Consider the following 23,765-nt stretch of genomic DNA (forward strand, 5'->3'; position numbering starts at 1 on the left):
CATGCTCATACACAGCAAACCAGTGCTGAAGTCAACCCCAGATATGCGGATCCCATTGAGAGGCAGCATCAACCGTCAAATGATAACAGATAAATATCTGCTCCTTGGGCCTGCTGCATGCAGAGAGCCCGGGCATGAGAGGGTGGGAACAGCAAGCCAAGGGGAATAAAGGATCTTGGGCTGGAGTTCTGGGAGCCTCTCATAAGTGGGCCGATGGGAGCTGTGCATCCACGGTTCTTGGCCAGGCTGATCTGAAGTCCTGAATCTGACCCTCTGTTCCCAGCCCCAGTCAGACATGCAGCCTAGACAAAATCCCAGAACCGTCCAGGCCTTGCTGGAGACACTGACCAGTGAGCAAGTGTGTCCTCTAGGGCTCTAGTCTAGAGTGGGGGAACACTGGAGCATGAAGAGGACAAATGTGGTAAGTGTTGGAGACCAGGAGGACCTCTGGAGCTCAGGGGACAGAAAGAACCTCCTGGGAGTCAGGCGGCTGAGGAAGTTCCTGGAGGAGGTTGCAAATAAGTTGAATACACATTTGTTCAGCATTTTACCCAGGGTTTTTCAAAGATTCAGCACCCAAGGGCCACCTAATGGATAGCCAGAGCATATGAAGATTATACATTTTACGTTTTTTGTTAGTCACTATTTAAAACAAAATTTAAATTATATAAAAGTAATACTCTCCTACCAGTGAGAGGGATGATACTACTTTTAGTCTTTAACTGAAGTGTGTATATCTGGCTCCATGAGGGAAGGTCAGTTTTACTTCTGGTTGTTTTCTTTTTCTTTCTGCTATATTAGAAAAATCTGAACTTAAAACTGTGGGTCATCAGTCACTGTGGAAAACAGTATGGTGGTTCCTCAAAAAATTAAACACAGAATTACCATATGATCCAGCAATTCCACTTTTAGGTGTATACCTAAAAGAATTGGATGCAGGGACTCAGACTTGTGCTCTTAACCAGTGAGCAATACTACCTTCCCAGCTGTCCAGAGAGCTTTTAAAACTTGAATGACAAAAGCTGATTCCAGTAGTACCAGAGGGCCAGTGAATGTCATAACTGACAGTTACATTCAGTGGCTTCAAGGAGAACAGCCATTTATAGAGCCATGAATATATGAGGCAAGCTTAAGTGTAGGTGCTTGGTGTCTTCACTGCAAACAGAACCTCATTCTCCATTAAACAGGAAGTGTGATCTCAGAGTTCCAAGTCACAGACTTGTACAAGCAGCAGAGTTAGCCTACTCTCCAGAGCTTATGACATAGTGTCCTCCTGCCCTTTGCTTCTGTCCAGAACACTGAGAAATCAAGATAATATCTGCAAGCCAGGGAAATCTTTTTTTTTTTTTTTTGTGGTACACGGGCCTCTCACTGCCGTGGCCTCTCCCGTTGCGGAGCACAGGCTCCGGACGCGCAGGCCCAGCGGCCATGGCTCACGGGCCCAGCCGCTCCGTGGCACGTGGGATCCTCCCAGACCGGGGCACGAACCCGCGTCCCCTGCATCGGCAGGCGGACCCTCAACCATTGCACCACCAGAGAAGCCCCAGGGAAATCTTATAGAGTTCATTCCCGAATGCAAGCCTGGTCCAACATTCATAAATCAATGTAATTCATCCTATTAACAGACGAAATCAGAAAAACCATGAGATCATATCTATAGAGGCAGAAAATGTATTCAACAAAATTCAATACCTATATATGATTTAAAAAAAAAGGAACTGAAGAGAAATGGCACATCCAGACAATGGAATATTATGCAGCACTAAAAAGAAATGACCTATCAAGTCATGAAAAGACATGGAGGGAACTTAAGTGTATATTACTAAGTGAAGGAAGCCAATCTGAAAAGGCTATATACTGTGTGATTCCAACTATATGACATTCTGGAAAAGGTAAAACTATGGAGACATTTAAAAAAGATCAGTGGTTGCCAGGGGTTAGGGGGAGGGAGGGATGTATTGGCAGAGTACTGAGGATTTTTTAGGGCAGTGAAACTATTCTATATGATACCATAATGGTGGATACATGTCATTATACATTTGTAAAAACCCACAGAATATATAGCATCAGGAGTAAACCATAATAGAAACTATGGACTTTGAGTGATTATGATATGTTCGTGTAGGTTCATCAATTATAACAAATGTACCACTCTGGTAGGATATTAATAGTGGTGGAGGCTGTGCCTGTGTAGCGGAACTGTACTTTCTTCTCAATTTTGCTGTGAACCTGAAATTACTCAAAAGAATCAAGTCTATTAAAAATAACTGGGGGACTTCCCTGGTGGCGCAGTGGTTGAGAATCCGCCTGCCAATGCAGGGGACATAGGTTCGATCCCTGGTCCGGGAAGATCCCACATGCCAAGGAGCAACTAAGCCCGTGCGCCACAACTACTGAGCCTGTGCTCTAGAGCCTGTGAGCCACAACTACTGAAGCCCATGCACCTAGAGCCCGTGCTCCGCAACAAGAGAATCCACCGCAATGAGAAGCCCACACACGGCAACAAAGAGTAGCACACCCCTGCAACTAGAGAAAGCCCGCGCGCAGCAAGGAAGACCCAACGTACCCAAAAATAAGCAAAAAACAAACAAACAAAAAACACCTGGGGATTTCCTTGGTGGTCAAGCAGTTAAGACTTTGCGCTCCCAATGAAGGGGGCCTGGGTTCCATCCCTGGTCAGGGAACTAGATCCTGCATGCTGCAACTAAGGGCTCGCATACTGCAACTAAAGATCCCACATGTTGCAACTAAAGATCCCACACATGGCAATGAAGATCCCGTGTGCCACAACTAAGACCCGGCACAGAAAAATAAATTTTTTTTTTAAAGTTAAAAAAAAATAACTGGCACATCCATATAATGGAGTATTATCCAGCGACAAAAAGAAATGAGCTATCAAGCCACACAAAAACATGGATGACTCTTAAATGTATATTGCTAGATGAAAGAAGCCAATCTGAAAAGGCAATATGCTATATGATCCCATTTATATGACATAATGGAAAAGGAAAAACTATATGGACAGTAAAAACATCAGTGGTTTTCAGGGATGTTGAAAGAGGAGGAGAGAGTTGAATAGGTGACGTACAGATGATTTTTAGGGTGTGAAACTATTCTGTATGATACTATAATAATGGATGTACATGACACTATGAAATTGCCAAACCCATAGAACTTAGCAGCATAAGAATTGAACCTTATGTAATCAATTTTTAAAAATAATTTAGGCAGGGACTTCCCTGGTGGCACAGTGGTTAAGAATCCACCTGCCAAGGAAGGGGACACGGGTTCGAGCCCCGGTCTGGGAAGATCTCACATGCCGCGGAGCAACGAAGCCCGTGCGCCACAACTACTGAAGGCCGCGCACCTAGAGCCCATGCTCTGCGACAAGAGAAGCCACAGCAAGGAGAAGCCCGCGCACTGCAACGAAGACTAGACCCCGCTCACCGCAACTAGAGAAAGCCTGCGTGCGGCAATGAAGACCCAACACAGCCATGAATGAATGAATGAATAAATAAATAAATAATTAAAAAAAAATTTAGGCAGTGGGGGGATCTCATGATGGAATTTAAACTTTGATAAAAGAATCTCTGTATGAAATAACTTCACCGTAGGGGGTGATGGGAAAATAATAAACTCGGGATATGAGTGGAGAAGTAAGACCAAAGGCAAGTAAACTACACATAAGTACTGTACTCTGGTTGCTAAAGTTGTTTTCCACAGGGGTTCAGGTTAATAATCCTGGAACTACTACACATGCATACTGGAACTGAACAATTAAATAAATGGATGGCAGATGGTGCGACCCAGGAGTGAGAGGTTACAGTTAAGCTAGTGGGGAAGGCTAGAAAGATCTACGTGATATTGGATTAGAGTTGGAGACATCAGTATGAAATCATGTTTAGCTTAATGAAGGTAGAGATGGGTACATATACAGATATTTATAGGTATGTGTATATCCATGGGTTAGTATAAACACGTATGTATCTCGCTCTCTCAGCTGGGAGGGCCTAGAAGCTGTGACACTACAATACCAACAAGCACACCCAGCACTCAGATCTTGGTTTCCTTTTTATATAACAGCTTTATTGAGATTTAATTCACATACATAAAATTCACCTATTTAAAGTGTACATTTCAATGGTTTTAGTATGCATATTTAGTATATTTTAGTGTATTGTGGTGTGACCATCACCATGATCAATTTTAGAATATTTTCATCACCCCCAAAAGAAACTCTGGATCCATTATCAGTCACTCTCCATACCTCCCCAGCGCCCCCAGCCCTAGGCAACCACCAATATACTTGGACTCTGGATTTGCCTAATTTAGACATTTCACGTAAGTGGAATATTGCAACAGGCGGTCCTTGTGACTCGTTTGTTTCACTTAGCATAATTTTTCAAGGTTCATCCATAGTGTGGTATGCATTAGTGCTTTACTTCTTTTCATAGCCAAATAATATTCCATTGGAGGGATATGCCATATTTTATTTATCTATTCATAAGTTTATGGACAGTTAAGTTCTTTCACGTCTTGGGTATTATGAATAATGCTGCTATAAATATTTTGTGTACAAGTTTTTGTGTGGATATATGTTTCCATTTTTCTTGGATATATATCTAGAAGTGAATTAATCTTTTGAGGAACTTTCAGACTTTTCCAAAGCAGCTGCACTATTTTACCTTTTTATCAGCAATGTAGTGTATGAGGGTTCTAATATCTATACATCCTTTCCAACAGTTACTGTTGTCCATCTTTCCAACTATAGCCATCTTCGTGGATATGAGATTGTACCTCACTGTGGTTTTGATTTGCATTTCCCCCCGATGGCTAGTGATGTTCAGCATCTTTTCATGTGCTTATTGGTCATTTGTATATCTTCTTTGGAAAAATGTCTATTCAGATTCTATATTTGTTTTTAAATTGGGTTATTTTTCTTTTCAGTGGGAGTTCTTTATATACTCTAGATACAAGTCCCTTATCATATATATAATTTGCAAAATTTTTTCTCCCATTCTTTTCTTCCGTATCTATTCATTTACATGATGGTATCCTTTGAAGCACAAAATTTTAAAATTTTGATAATATCCGATTTATTTACTTTTTCACTTTGTTGCTTGTGCTTTTGGTGTCATATTTAAGTATCCATTGTCTACGGAAGGTCATGAGACACACCAGGCAAGCTGCCACTAGACTGGGATTATAACTTGATTTCAGAAGTAGCGGTATTCACACCTCCATGTTAAAATAAAGTTCATACCTTATATGTTAAATCCAAAGGTAGATGAATGAAAGTCTTAATTATGAAGAAATTTCAAGGGAAGAGATGAAGGAAGTAGCTGTCTTGATCTCCTCACCCCACCTCATTCACCTTCAATTTTCCACTTTCAGCACCTTCAAACCCTGATAGAGTAAATGCTTTTGACTCTTATGATCAAATAATTTTCCTTTTTCCGCATAGCTTCTGTTTGTCAGAGTTTCAAGATTATTTTATTTTTTTCATCAAGCAACCAAAAAGATATTTCTGTTCCTGTCCTGTGTATTCAAGTTCAGACAAACAAACAATTTCCACGGGCAAAAACTTCTTCCAATCAGTAAATAAGGATTTTTCATTGTTGTTAAGGTGTTGGATTATGTGAGATTTTTGTCAACCAGATCCAAAATTCTGTGATTCTGTTTCGACGGTGCTGTGATTTAAAAAATTCTAATCCATCGGTGGTTTAGTTGTCAAGGCAGTTATAGGCAGCCTCACCCAGTTCTCTGGGCTCTCTTGTACCTGGAATTTCAGACATGGTTGGTTGGTATTCCCAAGCCAAGTGACATCTTCTTAGAGAAAGTGAATACAGCCCACCTGTAGGTCTATGTGACCTACTTTATAAGGAGAAGACCACAAAAACCATCTTTGTGTTCCATAAGGCAGGCAAATTCCAGTGAGAAGAAAGGACATGAATAAAGTACCCTGGGTAAGTTTATTTTTTAGAAAGAGAAATAGTCTATTAGCCACTAGAGTCAGATGCCTTTGTGGGGAGAGATGCAAGTATGAATGGAGTGGTCAATATGGCCTTATCCATATTAGAATATATGGGACACATAGTAGAATACAAGATGGTGACTCTTTCCAAGAGCCAAGGCTGCATGATGGTATAACTCCCTGGGAGGGGAGAAGACTCAGCAGATTTCTGCCCTGCAGCAGACCAGGGCCAGAAGGAAAACTGGTCACTCGGGGGAGAAAGAGATGGAGGTCTGGGTCTTTCATCAAGGTTTGTCCTACCCCAAGGGATTTTTCTGTTCTATCAGGTGAACAGAGGGTAAGACCCAGGCTTCAAATTATTTCTAAAATCACTCTAATCCCAGACTCATGCACTCCCGCCCCCACATGCTTCCCCTGCCTCCCCCTTCACATGTGCATTCCATCTTCTAACCTAACAGAAATATATCACAGAAAACCTTTCCTGCTCATGTGTTCACCTAGACACATCGACCCCCCAATGACTTCATGCCGTTCTTCATACCATCTTCTACAGGTGTATCATGCTTTAATCTTCATACACTTAGGTCTCCCCAATCCTGCCAACTCTCTTTTTCCATCATGTCCTGTGTATGGGGAGGTGTCAGGATGCTTCTCAAGTAATTTCTGTTAAAGGAAAAAGGAAGGGGCCCAGCACCCTCCTACCCTGCCTCTTTTGTTCCACTCTACAAGGCTGTCTTTGCAACTTCTAGAGAGTGATTCCATTTGTGGATTCTCTAGCATGTAGATCTAAAGTCAAGACTTTATATACCATTGATCCCATTATTTTAAGTAGTTTCTCTACTATTAACATATTACATTACTAGGGTATATTTGTTACAATAAGTGAACCAATGGTGATACATCATTATTAACTAAAGTCCACACTTTATTCAGATTTCTTTAGTTTTTATCTGATGTCCTTTTTCTGTTCCAGGATTCCACCTAGGATACTACATTATATTTAGCCATCATGTCTCCTTAGGCTCCTCTTGGCTGAAGCAGTTTCTCTGACTTTCCTTGTTTTCATAACCTCAACAGTTTTTTTTTTTTTTTTTGCGGTATGTGGGCCTCTCACTGTCGTGGCCTCTCCCGTTGCAGAGCACAGGCTCCAGACGCGCAGGCTCAGCGGCCATGGCTCACGGGCCCAGCCGCTCCTCGGCATGTGGGATCTTCCCGGACCGGGGCACGAACCCGTGTCCCCTGCATCGGCAGGCGGACTCTCAACCACTGCGCCACCAGGGAAGCCCCACCTCAACAGTTTTGAGAAGTACTGGTCAGGGATTTTGTGGAATGTCCCCCTGTTGAGATTTTCTTGATGTTTTTCTCATGCTTAGACTGCAAAGGGAGGAAGACCACAGAGGTAAAGCACCATTTCATCATATTATATCAAGGGTTCATGCTATCAACATGACTTATCAGTGTTGATATTGACATTGGTCATCTGTCTAAGGTAGTGTTGGTCCATGTTTCTCCACTGTAAAGTTACTATTTCAGCATTTCTTTCTATACTATTCACTTTGGAAATCGCTAGGCATAGCATACATGTAAGGACTGAGAAGTTAGGCTCTCCATTTTTGAGGGCTGAGTATCTATTGATTTTTAAACTATTTGTTATTTGTTGCTCTAGGATTTAGACAATCTCTCTCTATCATAATTTCCTTCAGATTAATACTAACTTAATTCCAGTCATATATAGAAAATGTGCTCCACTCTGCCCACTTTTGTGCTACTATTTAATATATATTTTGTCTATGTATGTTAAAACCCAACAGTACAGTGTTATAATTGTTGCTTTATATAATTTTATGTCCTTTTGGCTGCACCACGGGGCACGTGGGATCTTAGTTCTCCGACCAGGAATCGACCCATGCCCCCGGCATAGTGGAAGTGCCGAGTCTTAACCACTGGACCACCAGGGAAGTCCCTAATTTTATGTTTTTTGAAGAAACCAAGAGAAGAAAGGATGCACACAAATAAACTTAAAAAAAACCCCAAACATTTATCATTTCTGGTACACTTCAGTTCTTCCTGTGGTTTCAAGTTACCACCTGTTGTCACATCCTTACTCCCCTAGAACTTCTTTCTTTCTCCCTTCCTTTGCACTGTAAAATATATTATACCTCTATATGTTATAGGCCCAACACTTCAATCTTTAAAAACAGATTTATGGAGATATAGTTCACACACCACACAATTCACCCATTTAGAGTATAAAATTCAATGGTTTCGGTATATTTACAGACATGTGCAGCAATCTCCACAGTCAACATCAGAACATTTTCATCACCTCAGAAAGACATTTGATATCCTTTAGCCATAATCCCCTCATCTCCTCATCTCCTCCTCCAACCCTAAGCAACCACTAGTCTACTCTTTGTCTCTGCAGAATTGTCTATACTGGACAGTTCATATAAATTGAATCATGTGATACGTAGTCTTTTGTGACTGGCTTCATTTACTTAGCATGTTTTCAAGCTTCATCTATGTTGTGTTGTGTATTTCATTCTGTTTTATGGCCGAATAATATTCCATTACATAGATATACCACATTTTGCTATTCATTCATCAGCTGGTGGACATTTAGGTGGTTTATACCTTTTAGTTATTGTGAAGAGTAGTGCTTTGAGCATTTGTATACAAGGTTTTATAGGAACATATGTTTTCTTTCCTCTTGGGTATATACATAGGAGTGGAGTTGTTGGGTGCTATGGTGACTCTATGTTTGGTCATTTGAGGAACTTGCAGAGTGTTTTCCAAAGTGGCTGCATCATTTTACATTCCCACCAGCAAGCAATGCATGTTGCCCACAAGAAACTCACTTAAATATAAAGACACAGATTAAAAGATAATTCCTCCCTCCCATCCCTATGACATTGCTGTTATTCCTTTCACTTACCCATAGGCTGTAATCAACCAATATACTGCCATTATTTTGAACAAACTTATTATTTAGATCAATTAAGACTAAGGAAAATAAAAAATTGTATTTTGCCTTAATTTATTCCTTCTCCAACACTCTTCCTTCCCTTATGGAGATCTTGAGTTTCTTTTCTTTTCTTTTCTTTTATATATTTATTTTTGGCTGCGTTGGGTCATCATTGCTGTGTGCCGGCTTTCTCTAGTTGTGGGGAGCTGGGGCTACTCTTTGTTGCGGTGCCCGTGTTTCTCATTGCCGTGGCTTCTCTTGTTGCAGAGCAAGGGCTCTAGGTACGCGGCCTTCAGAAGTTGTGGCTCATGGGCTCTAGAGTGCAGGCTCAGTAGTTGTGGCGCACGGAATTAGTTGCTCTGCGGCATGTGGGATCTTCCCGGACCAGGGATCGGACCTGTGTCCCCTGCATTGGCAGGTGGATTCTTAACCACTGTGCTACCAGGGAAGTCCCGAGATCTTGAGTTTCTGACCTATATCATTTTCCTTCTTTCTGGGAAGATATTTTAACCTTTCTTGCAAGACAGGTCTACTGGCACCTCAAATTTTATTTGAGAGAGCATTTCTCCTTAAACTTTTGAAGGGTCTGGTATCTTTTTTCTGACACGACTCCTGACGCCAAATGTGCAGGTTTTTTCTACACTAATTCTCCAACACCAATTTTATGTTTACCTGGCTAGCAGTTTGGCCGAGTTTTTTGTTTGCTGTAGCTGTAGATGTGAGAGGTAAAATTTCCTCCAGTGTCCTTATTTTTGTCTCCTGTGTTATCTTTAGTTTTCTCTAAACACTTCTGCTCAAATAGCATCTGAGCTTTGCAGTTATTTTAGCTGCAACCCACTGTTATTATACAGGTTGACTGATGTGATGGTAAGATGTGGAGGGAGGAGAGCATTCTATAATCCTATGATTAGGCGCCAGTCTTTTAGTGAGGCTGTGACTTTTACAAGTGTTCTTAGCTTCTCCTGCCCCCCAGGTGAGACATGAAGGTTAAAGGGGGCCCATGTTGGATATTTCTTTTCCTCCATGTCAAAGACTAGAGAGGGGCATAGTGGAATATTTTCCTTCCCTCAAGTTAAAATAGTTTGTTTTGATGCAATCCCCTTCTTAAAAATAGTTCTTCCCTTAGGCTCTAGTGAAAACAGTTTCTTTGGATGCAAGTCCTATCTTAAAAAGAACAGAATCCTCTGGGTTTATTTCAAAATGGTTACATTTTTGCTCCCTCTGTCAGAGGCAGGAAGGAACTTTTTTCTGATTGTTACCTGAAGAACTTGCGGGGGGGGGGGGGGGGTTCCTGGAGATGACTCATGAAAGTGTGGAGGTCCCCCTAAGACTGAACCCTCAGAGTTTTTAACTCTCAGTCTACTTCACGCTGAGTCTCCAGCCATCCATCAATTACAATCTAAGTGTTCCTACCTATACTGGCTCCTCTGGTGAGCTTGTTCCTAGTAACCTCTCAGTATCTTCCATTTTCTCTAGTTTTCAGGGAAGGAGTTTGTCCTGTAACCTAAATTCTCTACAGGAAGTGAGAAGAATTGTTGATTTCCAACTTTATCAGATTTTTTTTTCTGGTTGTGAAGATGATAGTGACAAATTCTAAGATTTTTCTGTCAGATAAGAAACCAGAAGTCTGCTCAGTTCATTTTACTTCATTCTTTTTTTCTCTCTGTTCTCAGATCGTATCATCTCTAATGATCTATTTTCAAATTCACTCATTCTTCTGCCAACTTAAATCTACTGTTGATCCCCTACAGTGAATCTTTATTTCAGGTATTGTACTTCTCAACTCCAGAATTCGTTTGGTTCTTTCAAATAATTTTATCTATTAACATTCTCTATTCATGAGCTACTTTCATGAACATAGTTTCCTTTAGCTTTTGAACATATTTATAATAGCTTTTTTGGGAGTTTTGCCTTAAAAGTTTAACATTTGGGCCTCCTCAAAGGTAGTTTCTATTGCCACTGTTTTTCCTGTACAAGGGATATACTATTCTGTTTCTTTGCATCTCTCATAGTTTTTGAGATACTATATTGTAGGAACTTTGGGTTCTGACACATCCCCTTCAGGGCTTGTGAATTTGCTCTGTTTTATTTTGTTAGTTTTTTAAAGTACCTTGCCTGAACTAATCTTGTGACGTCTATTTTCCTCCACCGTGTATAATCTCTGATGTTACTGCTCAGTTCCCCCATCTCCCACCCCAAGCCTGGCTTCCAAGAAGTCACCCCTGGGCCCAAATTATTGTAATGTTCAGCCAGTGATTGGTCAGAGGTGTCCCTAAGTTCCTTGAGCCAGTAAAGCTTCCACTCTCTGCTAATGGATCTGTGTGTGACTTAGAGAATTCTTTCAAGTCTGGCCTATGTTCTGTTAGTGACTATACCTTTCAAGTGCCTGCTCCGGTTGGTTCTGAGTGTGAAACCTAGATGTGTGCTCAGCCTTCCAGACAGGGATAACTGTGATCTTCCAGGGCACTTTTTAAGCTATTTCTCTGGTTCCCTCTGTTAAACTTTCGGGTGGCCTGCTATTTCATTTGTTGCTACTTATTTTATGGAATAGAATTCTAATTGCTTGCCACTAAGATCTCTGTTTTCAACAATGTCTGAAGTCAAGCATTCCTTCACACTGTGTACTAAATAAAGTCAGGTCCCTCTGTGGAGCTCTGGAGCTTCCAGTCCTTCCTCTTGCCTCTCTCCCTGGACAGATGTCTACACTATTGCATTGGAGCTGCGGAAGCTTCTCGGTTTCTCCTCTTGGCATGGAAACTCCTCCCTGCAAGTGGGATTTGGGAGGAGAAATGGAAGCCCGAGGTCTTTTTGATTTACTCCTCCCCCTATGGAACCTCTGCTCTGTAAATGGGAGTTTGGAAAATAGCCTGCTGTCCTTTCAGCTTTCGGTCCCCCATCACCCCCTGGCGTGGAACATTTGCCCTACAAACATAAAGCCTGGAGGGGGGTGGATCAGGTCCCCAGTATTCTTGGCCTACCTTGTCTTGGGTAGAGCTACTGTATAAGAAACAGCTAGGCTGGGAACGGGAGCCCAAGTCTTCTCAGTTGGAGCTGACTAAAATTGAGCTCCTGTAACATGGAGCTGGGGTGGGCAGATCCCACATGCCGCGGAGCAGTTGGGCCTGCATGTCCGGAGCCTGTGCTCCGCAACGGGAGAGGCCACAACAGTGAGAGGCCTGCATACTGCAAAAAAAAAAAAAAAAAGGGGGGGGGTAATTTAGTCACCAAAAACAACTATTTAAATTGTAGTGAGTGTTGTAAGAGGCCATGGCTACTTTCTTTTGCTCACTCTCATATGATATCTATCTCATATATACTTTATGTAAATAACAATACATTTACATACTCTTATCACTGATCAAGAGGTAGCAGGAGTCTTATATATGCCAACAAACAACAGGAAAAAAGTTTATTTTATACTTTAGAATTCTTATTTAGGATGCCCTATGTTTTGTTACAATTCATACTTTGTTAAAAGAAGAAAAAATAGGGAATTCCCTGGTGGTCCAGTGGTTAGGACTCTGCACTTTCACTGCCATGGCCTGGGTTCAATCTCTGGTTGGGGAATGAAGATCCTGCAAGCTGTGCAGCACAGCCAAAAAATTAAAAAAATTTAAAAATTAAAAAAAAGAAAAAATAGTATTATTTAATGTGGAAAATAATTGGTAATGGCATTCTACATATATAATGCTTATTTTATATTCGTAATTGTTAGCTTCACGTAAGCAATTCCAATACCTATATGATTTACGTTATGTGGTGCATAATGTAATGTAGAACAGTTTGGAATATAATGCTTTCATATTTTGCAGACTGTCCATATATGATTTTCTAATTTTGTTTTGACTAGCCAACTTATTAATATTTCAAAAGTCTTTGTAGTCCACAGTAAGCATGTATCCTTTAACAAGGAGGTGTACTTTCTGTAATATCTTCTAGAAATACTTTGGCATCACATCTGAAATATGATTTCTACAGAAACATAGCTACATACTTTTCTAAATTTGTTGAATTAATAGGCTTCTTCTTAAGACTTCTTGATACATAATAAGGTTTGATTTCTAATGAAGGCTTTCTGTCACTGTAATTTTCAGTTGAAGATATTCCCACATTAGTTTCTCTTTTAAGAAACTTTTTCTTTATGAGTCCTCTTATGGCGACAGAGGGCTGAGCTATGTCTGAAGGCTTTCCCACATTGATTGCATTCATAGGGTTTTTCTTCTGTGTGAGTTCTGTGGTGTATAATGAGGTCAGACTTCTCAGAAAAGGCTTTTTTACACACATTACATTCATAAGGTTTCTCCCCAGTATGGATTTTCTTATGTCTAATAAGGCAGGACACTTCACTGAAAGCTCTCTCACACCTGGTACACACATAAGGTTTCTCTCCTGTGTGTATTCTCCGATGTACAAAGAGGTGTGACTTCATGCTGAAGGCTCTCCCACATTCATCACACACATAGGGTTTCTCTCCAGTATGAGTCCTCTGGTGAATACTGAGGTGTGATTTTTGGAAAAAGGCTTTCCCACACTCATTACATTCATAGGGTTTCTCCCCAGTGTGAATTCTCTGATGTTCAATGAGGTGTGATTTATGGGAGAAAGCTTTTCTACATTCAGTACACTCATAAGGTTTCTCTAGAGTATGGATTCTCAGATGTATAACGAGATTTGATTTCTTGCTGAAGCCTTTACCACACTCAGTACATACAAAGGGCTTTTCTCCTGTATGAGTTCTCTTATGTATAATGAGGTCTGACTTCTGGAAGAAGGCTTTCCCACATTCACTGCATTCATTTTTTCTTGCATATCTTCTGTTACCACTAAATAAGTCTAAATAGTTAAAACTTCTACCATACGGGTCATGTCTTTGGAGTCTTTGTTTTGAAGAAACAAAGGCTGTGCTAAGATGACATCTATTTTCAAGTGCATTACAATTGTTACGCTTTTCCTCCGTCACAGTTTTCTGGTCAATGAATGCAACATGCCTGAAAAGTGTTCCTTGGTTCTCTCGGTGCCTCTCCATGTGGTCATCAACTTGCCAGACTTTTTCTAGAAGGAAGCAAAATAAACTATATGTTGGTGAATATTTCTGCTAATGTATTATGACTCATAGCTTTTTGCCCTATTGTGAGATTGAATCTTTACTTGCAGACCCAGTATCCATATCTAAAAGAAATACCAAGGCTAAATGGAATCTATACCCCTGAGCTTAGCAGGAAAGCCACAACTTTTAAAAAGCCTGTAGTAGTAGTAAAAGAACTAGATAATATGACAATGAACATAAATATATTTGACTATATGCAAACAAGACTTTGTAAACTGGGGAGAAAAATGGAAATAATGCCAAGAAGTAGTAAAAAGGAACGAAGAAGAACAGCTGCTACAGGGTCAATGGGAAGAGCCCATCTAGGAGAAATAAACGTGACTAGGGTAAAATGGTGATTAGAGGAAATAAAGGAAGGACTGGATGAGGAACAGAGAGATTTGAGCTAGTGTCTCATCAACTCATTGTTGGATTGCTGTAGTTTAATCTCCACTTGTCTCTTTGCTTCCAGTGTCTTTGAGCTCTTGTCTATTCATCCAGCAGCATGAAACTGATTTTATAAAACCATCAATTCTACTTGTAAACAGGAACACTTTTGTAGCCAGTATAATGGTAATTCATTCTTGTATAGGTGTGAGGGCGCAGGAATTCCTATGTCCAGTAAGAGGAAAATATGCCATAGGATAAGCCAAGCTTGCTTCAGGATTAGAGTCACTGCTAAATTCTGATTACTGAGTGTATCATATTATTCTATAATAGTTCATAGATACTGAATCAATCCTGACTTTTAAATGTTCTCCCTAACTTGCTTTCTACGTACCACAGATGGAAAATGAATTGTCATTAAGCATGTGGGCTCTGAATCCAGATTACAATCTTAGTTTCATCACTAATTAGATGTGTGGCACAAGTCAAGTTAATCTCTTTGGGCCTCAATTTCCCCTTCTATAAAAAAGGATAATAATAGCACCTATCTTACAGGGTTTTGTGAGGATTAAACAAGTCAATCGCTTTAAGTACTCAGAATACTGCCTAGCATGTAATGTTTCACTAGTTAGATATTATTATATTTATTATTACTGATCCTCAGACAACTATGTTCTTGCCACTTTCTGCTTTATATCATGTTTTCCAAGCATCTGGATTCTATTAATGTAATCTTAAGCAGTAGATTTCTCACCCTGTGTCTAAATTCCTATCAATCTTAATTTTCATCTATTGATATTTTATAAACTTCTGACAGTACCTGACTACTGTTACACTTATGCTACCTATATCCAGAGCAATAAAGGCACCCCTTGGCTCAGAATTTGACAATCCTACCGAGCTTCCTGGCCCAGTTCCCAACATGTAAGTCATCACTCTTTAAAGAAAGTGAGTAAATTTCTATTCTATATCTACCACTGGAACCCCAGAGGCTTCAACACATATCTTTTATCCCAGTGATACTGTGATTTATAATAAGAAATATATATTTCATCTTTGTCCCTGTTTCTGGCACAGAGCTCCAAAAACCCTTGTAATTTCCTAAGTGATGAGAGTCATAAAGGTGTCTTTTGTTATGTTAATAAGTGACTTATGGGAAGCATCTTAGGATCGGGGCTGGTTGCCAGTGGAGCCAACAATGTGATTAGAGGACTGGAACTTTCAGTTCCATGCCTCAACTTCCAGAGAGGGGAGAAGGGCTGGAGGCTGAAGTACTCACCAGTGGCCAATGATTTAATCAATCGTGCCTATGTAATGGAGCCTCCATAAAAACCCTAAAGGAGGGGGTTCAGAAAATTCACAGGTTGGGGAACCAGAGTGCTTTCATGTACCACCATGTTGGGCCCCAAACTCCATGAGGCCAGAAGTTCCTTGAGTTTGAACTTCTGACCTCCATACCTGTAAGACAATTAATTTCTGTTGTTTTAAGCCTAGTTTGTGGTAATTTTCTTTTTTCTTTTTTTTTTTTTTTTTTTTTTGCTGTACGTGGGCCTCTCACTGTTGTGGCCTCTCCCGTTGCAGAGCACAGGCTCCGGATGCACAGGCTCAGCGGCCATGGCTCATGAGCCCAGCCACTCTGCAGCATGTGGGATCTTCCCAGACCGAGGCATGAACCCGCGTCCCCTGCATTGGCAGGCGGACTCTCAACCACTGCGCCACCAGGGAAGCCCTGTGGTAATTTTTAAATTGCAGCCCTGGGAAATTAATATAATGTTAAAAAAAAAAAAGACACTATGACAACGCAAGGGTGATGGTGGGTAGGCTAGAATGCTAGAGAAATGAAGATCAAAAACTCTAGGTCCAACTCCAGTGACTTTTTAGCAGAGATAGAAAAATCCATCTTAAAATTCACATGGAATCTCAAGGGACTCCGAGTAGTGAAACACTCCAAAAAAAGAACAAAGTTGGATAACTAACACTTCCTGATTTTAAAACATACTACAAAGCCACAGTGATCAAGACAGTGTTGTCATGACATAAAGACAGATAGACAGACCAAAGGAATAGAATAGAGAGCCCAGAAGTAAACCCTCATGTATATGGTTAAATGATTTTCTACAAGAGTAGCAAGATCATTCAATGGGGAAAGGACAGTCTTTTCAATAAATGGTGCTAGGAAAACTGGATACCTACATGCAAAAGAATGAAGTTGTATCCTTATCTTATGTCATATACAAAAATTAACTGAAAATGGAGCAAAGACTTAAAGAGCTAAAATGATAAAACACTTATTTGGGACTTCCCTGGTGGTCCAGTAGTTAAGACTCCGCACTTCCACTGCAGGGGGTGCAGGTTCGATCCCTGATTGGGGAACTAATTTCCCACTTGACCACAGAGTGGCCAAAAAAAAAAAAAAAAAAGATAAAACACTTAGATGAAAATACAGAAAAAAGCCTCATGGAGTTGGATTTGGCAATGATTTCTTGGATATAACACCAAAAGCATAGGCAACAAAAGAAAAAATAGGTAAACTGGCAGGCAGACTCTCAACCACTGCGCCACCAGGGAAGCCCCTGGATTTCATCAAAATTAAAACCTTTTGTATGTCAAAGGACACTATTAAGGGAAATTGCTGGATCATGTGGTAATTCTCTATTCTCTATTTACATTTTTAAGGAATTCCCATGATATTTTCCACAGCTACTGCACAATTTTACATTCCCACAGAATGTGAGAAAATACTTGCAAATCATATATTTTGTAAAGGATTAATATCCAGAATATATAAAGAAACAACCCAGTTATAAATAGGCAAAGAGGGGGGCTTCCCTGGTGGCACAGTGGCTAAGAATCCACCTGCCAGTGCCAGGGACATGGGTTCGAGCCCTGGTCCGGGAAGATCCCACATGCCACGGAGCAACTAAGCCCGTGTACCACAACTACTGAGCCTGCGCTCTAGAGCCCGCAAGCCATGACTACTAAAGCCCATGCGCCTAGAGCCTGTGCTCCGCAACAAGAGAAGCCACCACAATGAGAAGCCCATGCACCACAAGGAAGAGTAGCCCCTGCTCACCACAACTAAAGAAAACTTGCGCAGCAACAAAGACCCAGTGCAGCCAAAAATAAAATAAAATAAATACATTAAAATAAAATAAAATAGGCAAAGAACTTGAATAGACACTTCTTCAAAGAAGATATACAAATGGCCAATAAGCACATGAAAAGATGCTCAACATCACTAATCACTAGGGAAATGCAAATCAAAACCATAATGAGATACACTTCATACCAATTAGAATGACTATTTATTTAAAAAAACTAGAAAATAACAAGTGTTGGTGAGGATGTGGAGAAATTGGAACACTTGTGCATTGTGGTGGTAATGTAAAATTGTGCAGTAGCTGTGGAAAATATCATGGGAATTCCTTAAAAATGTAAATAGAGAATTACCACATGATCCAGCAATTTCCCTTCTGAGTATGTACCTGAAAGAATTGAAAGCAGAGACTCAAACAGATATCTGTACACCAATGTTCATAGAAGGAATATTCACAACAACTAAAATGTAACAACTCAAATGTTCACTGGTAGATGAATGGATAAATAAAATGTGGTATATACAACAATGGAATATTATTCAGCCATAAAAAGGAATGACACTCTGACACATGCTACAATATAGATGAACTTTGAGATATTATGCTAAGTGAAATAAATCAGACACAAGAGGACAAATATTCTAAGATTCCACTTATATGAGGTATCTAGAATAGTCAAATTCGTAGCTATAGAAAGTAGAATAGTGGGTACCAGTGGCTAGGGGAAGGTGGAACAGAGTTATTGTTTAATGGTTTCAGTTTGTGATGATGAAAGAGTTCTAGAGATGGATGGTGGTAATGGTCTCACAACAATGTGAATATACTTAATACCACTAAACTCTACACTTTAAAATGGTTAAAATGGTAAATTTTATGTTGTCTATATTTTGTCACAATTTTAAAAAAATATCTTCTCAAGGTCCTAAATGAAGTTGATAGGGATCACAGGCAGAATACACCTGAAGGAGAAACTGTAACTCTCTAACAGCCATGCAAAAAAACCCACATTAATATGTGAAGGTGGTACACAGAAATGGTGTTCAGGTAGATATGAAACTTATGTTAACTGTCCCAAGTTATTTCCAAAGGTCCGAGGCCTTTAAGAAGAGAATCTGAAGCATATTTCTCAAAGATGCCAGCCCTCATTAACCAACTGTGAACTTCATTTCATTCACTTCCATCCACACAACTCTTCACCTGACTCACCTGGGTATCTCCAACTTGAGATTTCTCTCTCCACCATCCATGGTTCTTCTCCTTGTTCCAATTTGTAGATCAGAGCAGGCTTGGTGGTTTTATATCCTGTCAATGAGAAATGATAAGGGATTTGGACCTAGCTACTTGGGCTTCAGGTCCTTAGAACTCTCAGCTTCATCAGGGACTGCCTGATAAAGGTGCTCACTTGTACCTTAAAAAGAGGTTTTTTAAACAAACGTGTAGCCGTATCTCCCCAAAGATTGTCAGTTGTCATCAACTGAGACTCAGAGCCACACTAGTAAAAGTATTTCAGAGGGCTGGCAATTTGGAGCAACTGAGAAGGGAAAAGCAGTCAACCAGGTGCATACCAATCAACACTGGGAAACGGTCCTCATCCACTGAGATGAGGTTGATATAGTTCTCCAGCATCACATCCCGGTACAGATCCCTCTGGGGAGGGTCCAGATACTGCCACTCCTCCTGGGTGAAATCCACAGCCACGTCCTTGAATGTTACTGGTCTCTGTAACAACACATTTCTATTCCAACTAAAATGATCTATGATGCATAAAATGAAAAAAATGCATGGCAACTTGTTTCTAACCATGTTCATTAGTTGACAATGGTTCCCAAAATTTAGTCCCACTTCGTTTTTGGGGATATTACACTAAACTGGTCTCATTCTGTTTCCCCAGCACTGTGCTTTGATGCCTGTTTGTCTAGATTTATGTTCTATTTTGTGCACGACACAAAACTCATATTTGAAATACTTCATACTTGTGAAATAATTACCCATTAGGCCATTCATGTAATAATAAGTCATTAAACAAATATTTACTGAGTACCCACTACATGTCCAGAACTGACTGTCCTAAATGCAAAGGATCAAATGTTGGAAGCTGATCCAATTTGCCAATATGTCAAGCCATAGAAAAAATGCTTACTCAGTGTCAAAAGTTATACAGTGAGAAGGCACTGTTCAAACCGCTCTTGATAAGCTTTTTAACGAAGAATAAAACACTTTCTCAATGTTTCAAATTACAGTGCACTAAATATTTGTTTTTATTATTTTTCATTTCCCTATACTTGTATAACCAAGAGAGGATTCAATGTTCTGACAAAAAAGTTTAAGGTCACAGAATAATTGTAACCAATGGGGAAAATCTCATTGATTATTAAGATTGCTTTGAACTATTTCAGCTCATGTGGTCATTTTTACAATCCTGTACTACTGGTCCTGTATAGCAAAACAAACTAACTCACCTGGGACTTGGTCATTTTCTGTAACCCTTGGGTGAAGGCAGAGATCTATGAAGACAGAGATAGGTTTAAGAGAATGAGCCATGTAAGACCAGGTATGACTTCAAGATTCCAGAATCACTGGTGTAATAAACCCTGACACAGGTGACCATAACAACCCATACACAGCTGCCTCAACAGTTGGGTTGAAGAAGACACTGTGGGAGAATTTCCCCCGGGGTCCTCCAGAATTCATTGAGAGAAAACCACAGATTTGCACTAAGATTTAGCTACAAGGATATCTGTTGTAGCACTTTTTAACAAACTTAAATTTGGAGCAAATTAAAGAACTGGTTAGTCAAATAGATATATACCCCCCAAGTAAATTTGCAATCATCAAAAATGATGTTGTCAGAAATTTATCAAAATTTAAGTGGTAGTTGATGTACACCCTTCTCTGACCCTCTAGTCATGCGTTCTGTGGACTCCAACCAGGGCTGTAGGACTACAGATAGGCTACAGTTTGAAAGTAGGATGCACCAGTATTGGGTTCTCAGTGGGACCAAGGATCTAGGCAAAGACATCTATAGACTTGGAAATATAGTGTCCACATGGTGAGATTCATTCAACAGTCTGTCTGGAATCTGCCCCAGGGGAACTGAGGTGCAGGTCCCTGTGGTTTAAGCTGAGGAGGAGCAGAGTTCAGTCAAATGCTGTGTTTTAGTCTGGGAGACATGTTGTAAAAAGTAGGAGAGTTGGAAACAAATATCTGGGCTTGAATTTACCTGCTGTCTATTTGACCTTGAGCAAGTCACTTCACCTTCCTGAGCCTCAGTAAAATTGGAAATAATACCTGTGTTGTACCAGTGACTTTATCCACCCACCCCTTTTTAAATTAAGCTAACAAATATATTTTACAAAACAACCTAATGTTAATGTAGGGGTGTGTGTGCGTGTTTGTGTGTGTGTGTGCGCACTCACGTCCATGCTAGTCGTTCCCTCTGGCCAGCACCCACTTCCACTATTTCATCAAGACTTTCGTCAGATACCAAGGAGGGCTCCCTGTCTACCTAATTTAAAATTAACCCTTCTCCCATTTCCCTTACCCTGATCTACTTTTTCTTTTTGTATAACACATCACCTTCTAGTATACTACATAATTTACTGATTTATTATGCTTATTGTTTATTGACTGTCTCTACTTAACTAAAACTAAAATTTCGTAAAGGCAGGGATTTTTGTCTGAATAGTCAATAGCCAGCACCAGAAAAGTGTTTGGCTCATAGATGCTCAAAAAAATAGTCATTGAAAAAAATACATATGTAGCTATAGTAAGTTTCATAAAACAATGCTTATTACATGGGATACATATGTGATATTTTACAGTATTTTATTTTTTTAAATGTTCACATACAAGAGTACATACTATAGAATTCCATTTATATGATGTTCTATAAAGGCAAAATTAACCTGTAGAAAGTGGAAAACTGGTTGTTTCTCAGCATACGGGGGGAATGATTGACTGGGAAGGTTCAGAACTTTCTGGGGGATTAAAATGTTTTGTATTTTGATGGTGTGGTGGTTAAATGGGTGTATACAACAATTTTTACATTTTTATTCTCTGTAAGTTACGTGCAAATTATTCTACGTAAATTATAACCCAACTTTTAAAAAGCACTGGCAAATAAAAATACTAGTCTTTACTAACTGAACAGATTTCATCACCCATACTCACGACCGTACTGGGTTTCAACCCATAGTTTGAAAAACTGACTTACAGGGTTGCTGTGGGGTTAAAGCTAGACACCTTTGGAAAAGCAGGCAGCATTCCACCGGCAACAATTCAGACCTTCAGTAAAGCCTGGTTCTCTTTCCACACCCCAGAGGGCATTAAACACTTGTGCGCTCCGGCCACTGGTGGATGCGCTCCGGGTCGCCACACCTGCAGAGCCCCTGCATCGCCCGATCCCCGACCCGCAAGAACGCAGTCCCGGGAGCCCGCCCACCCGGGGCTCACGGACTCGGGCTGGGAAGGGTCACTGTAGCTTTTGACACACGCCGGTCCACGCCTCTACCCCGAAGTCCGGCTGAGCTCTATTACTCCCCACCCGCCTCATACCCGCGCCATCTTCCTCTGCACGGCGCACCTCCAGCCCCGACCGAGGCCAGCCAGGTGAAGGGCTTAACCTCTCGGGCCTCACCCCCGCGCGGGGTCACCACCGTGAGGACTTGGAGCGCACACATGCGCAGAAGAAGCCGCCTCGCGCGGGGCTCGCTGGAGCGTGTTCCCTCCGACTGCAAACTACATCTCCCAGAACGCCCGCCCTGAGGTGCCGCACACGCGCAGCGAGAGGCCAGGCGCGCGTGAGGTGTGGCCCCGGCGCGTTCCACCTGATTCCAGCACTGCGTTTCCCGCCCCGGTCCCCAACCCCCTTCCCGGCGAAAGGTCCACTGGGGGATGACGCACAGGCGCAGTGTGCCAGGAGGCGTCCGTACCTACCCCGTTTCAAGAACTCTCCCGGCAGGATCGGCTTTCACTAGAAGTTTGAGGGCTTAACTCTGGAATTTGAGTTTGAACCCAAGGCTTTTCTTTGTGGGCCTGTGAGTATGAAGTTACGACAAAATGGGAAATATATCTTACAGATTTTATTAAAATGCCTGCAAATTGAAGCTAACAATGGTTGAAGTTAGTACTGAGTGGGATAATTCCGAAGAACACAAATTTATATTGATTACACAAATATGATGACCAATAGCTAACTCGTCTGGGTGATATTTAAAGAGAAAAATTTGAAAAAGCTTGGAGACAGATTTACTTCTCAGGGGAGTTCAATATTAAGAAGGTGTGTTCCCGACCCTTTGGAGTCGGGCCCCAAGAAGGGTCTACTTCAGAAGCAAAAGAAAGCTTTATTCTGTGGTCAAAGAATGGAGAGGTGCAAACTGGCGCTCTAGAGCACATGTTCTCCTGTAAGGACCATTAGCGGGGCTACTTTATAGGGTTCTTGTCAGTGGCGGGCGGGGTGGAGAGCTCCTGGGTGAGGGTTAGGCGTGTTGCTCACGCACCTCAGACTGAAGTGCCGGGTACAGCGTCTGCACACGACCTGCTGCTGCCACCGCCATCTTGAATTGAATGTCCTGCGCAGGCTTCCGCTCACTTCAGGCCAAGATGGGGTGTCTAGCACAGCGTACGGCGCTTCTGCTCTGGGAGCTTTGTGGCAAATCCCCCCTCTTTCTTTTGACCTGCCCCTCATTCTTGACGGGTGCTGAGGGGCGAGGGTCTGTCTTCTGCAAGTGCTTCCTGCCGAGTTTGGGTGTTGTCATAACCCCAGGTGGAGGAGCACAACTTCTCCCCTGCCGCCTTGAGATATGTTTGATTGTTGACTGGCCTCAGCCCTGACTTCGTATCCCTGAGCGACCACCATTTGAAGTTTTATAGATTCTAATCTTTTGGAGACAAAGGACGCCAGACAATTTAAACTACATGGCCCAAATATGTATCAGCAAGAGGACAATGGTTCTTAAGGGGCCCAGGAAACGTAGAAACCAAGGATGCTGGGGAGGGCTTGTTTTACCCTGTTCCAAAATTTTTTTGGCCAGATTAGGCTGGCTGGCTTCTGTTAACCAAGTTGGTTTTTCTAGTAGCCTGTCTACACTTTCTTTAATCAGGCCACTTACACTGATGTAAAAGCAACATGTTGTATTGACTTGCACAGACCCCCTCCCTCGTCAGCCAACAGATAATCTAGGGCAATCCAGTTATCCTAAAATTCCTATTACTTGGCATATACAATTACTTATCTTTTGCCTTTTTTTGAAAAAG

The 23,765-nt window shown here is 41.1% G+C and overlaps 1 protein-coding gene across 1 annotated transcript; it reads right to left on the reverse strand.

The window, feature by feature from the left end:
- Positions 1 to 17,766: 17,766 nt before the first annotated feature.
- On the reverse strand, positions 17,767 to 21,934 carry LOC132423140 (zinc finger protein 300-like). Its single transcript, XM_069540579.1, has 5 exons — positions 21,753 to 21,934; positions 19,970 to 20,014; positions 19,076 to 19,229; positions 18,717 to 18,812; positions 17,767 to 17,897 (listed from the first exon to the last, which is right to left on the reverse strand). The coding sequence occupies exons 1-5, from the start codon at positions 21,771 to 21,773 to the stop codon at positions 17,839 to 17,841; spliced, it is 375 nt and encodes a 124-aa protein (XP_069396680.1). The 5' UTR covers positions 21,774 to 21,934; the 3' UTR covers positions 17,767 to 17,838.
- Between the last annotated feature and the right edge of the window lie 1,831 nt (positions 21,935 to 23,765).

Source organism: Delphinus delphis, chromosome 3 (assembly GCF_949987515.2).
Source record: "Delphinus delphis chromosome 3, mDelDel1.2, whole genome shotgun sequence".
In the NCBI taxonomy this organism is placed as follows: Eukaryota; Metazoa; Chordata; class Mammalia; order Artiodactyla; family Delphinidae; genus Delphinus; species Delphinus delphis.

Coding starts and splice junctions, on each gene's coding strand:
- LOC132423140 (XM_069540579.1), bottom strand. CDS start 21,773: ATGCTGCCTGCTTTTCCAAAG. Junction 19,230..19,969: donor AGAAAATGACCAAGTCCCAG/GTGAGTTAGTTT, acceptor GTGTTGTTACAG/AGACCAGTAACATTCAAGGA. Junction 18,813..19,075: donor CCGTTTCCCAGTGTTGATTG/GTATGCACCTGG, acceptor TCTCATTGACAG/GATATAAAACCACCAAGCCT.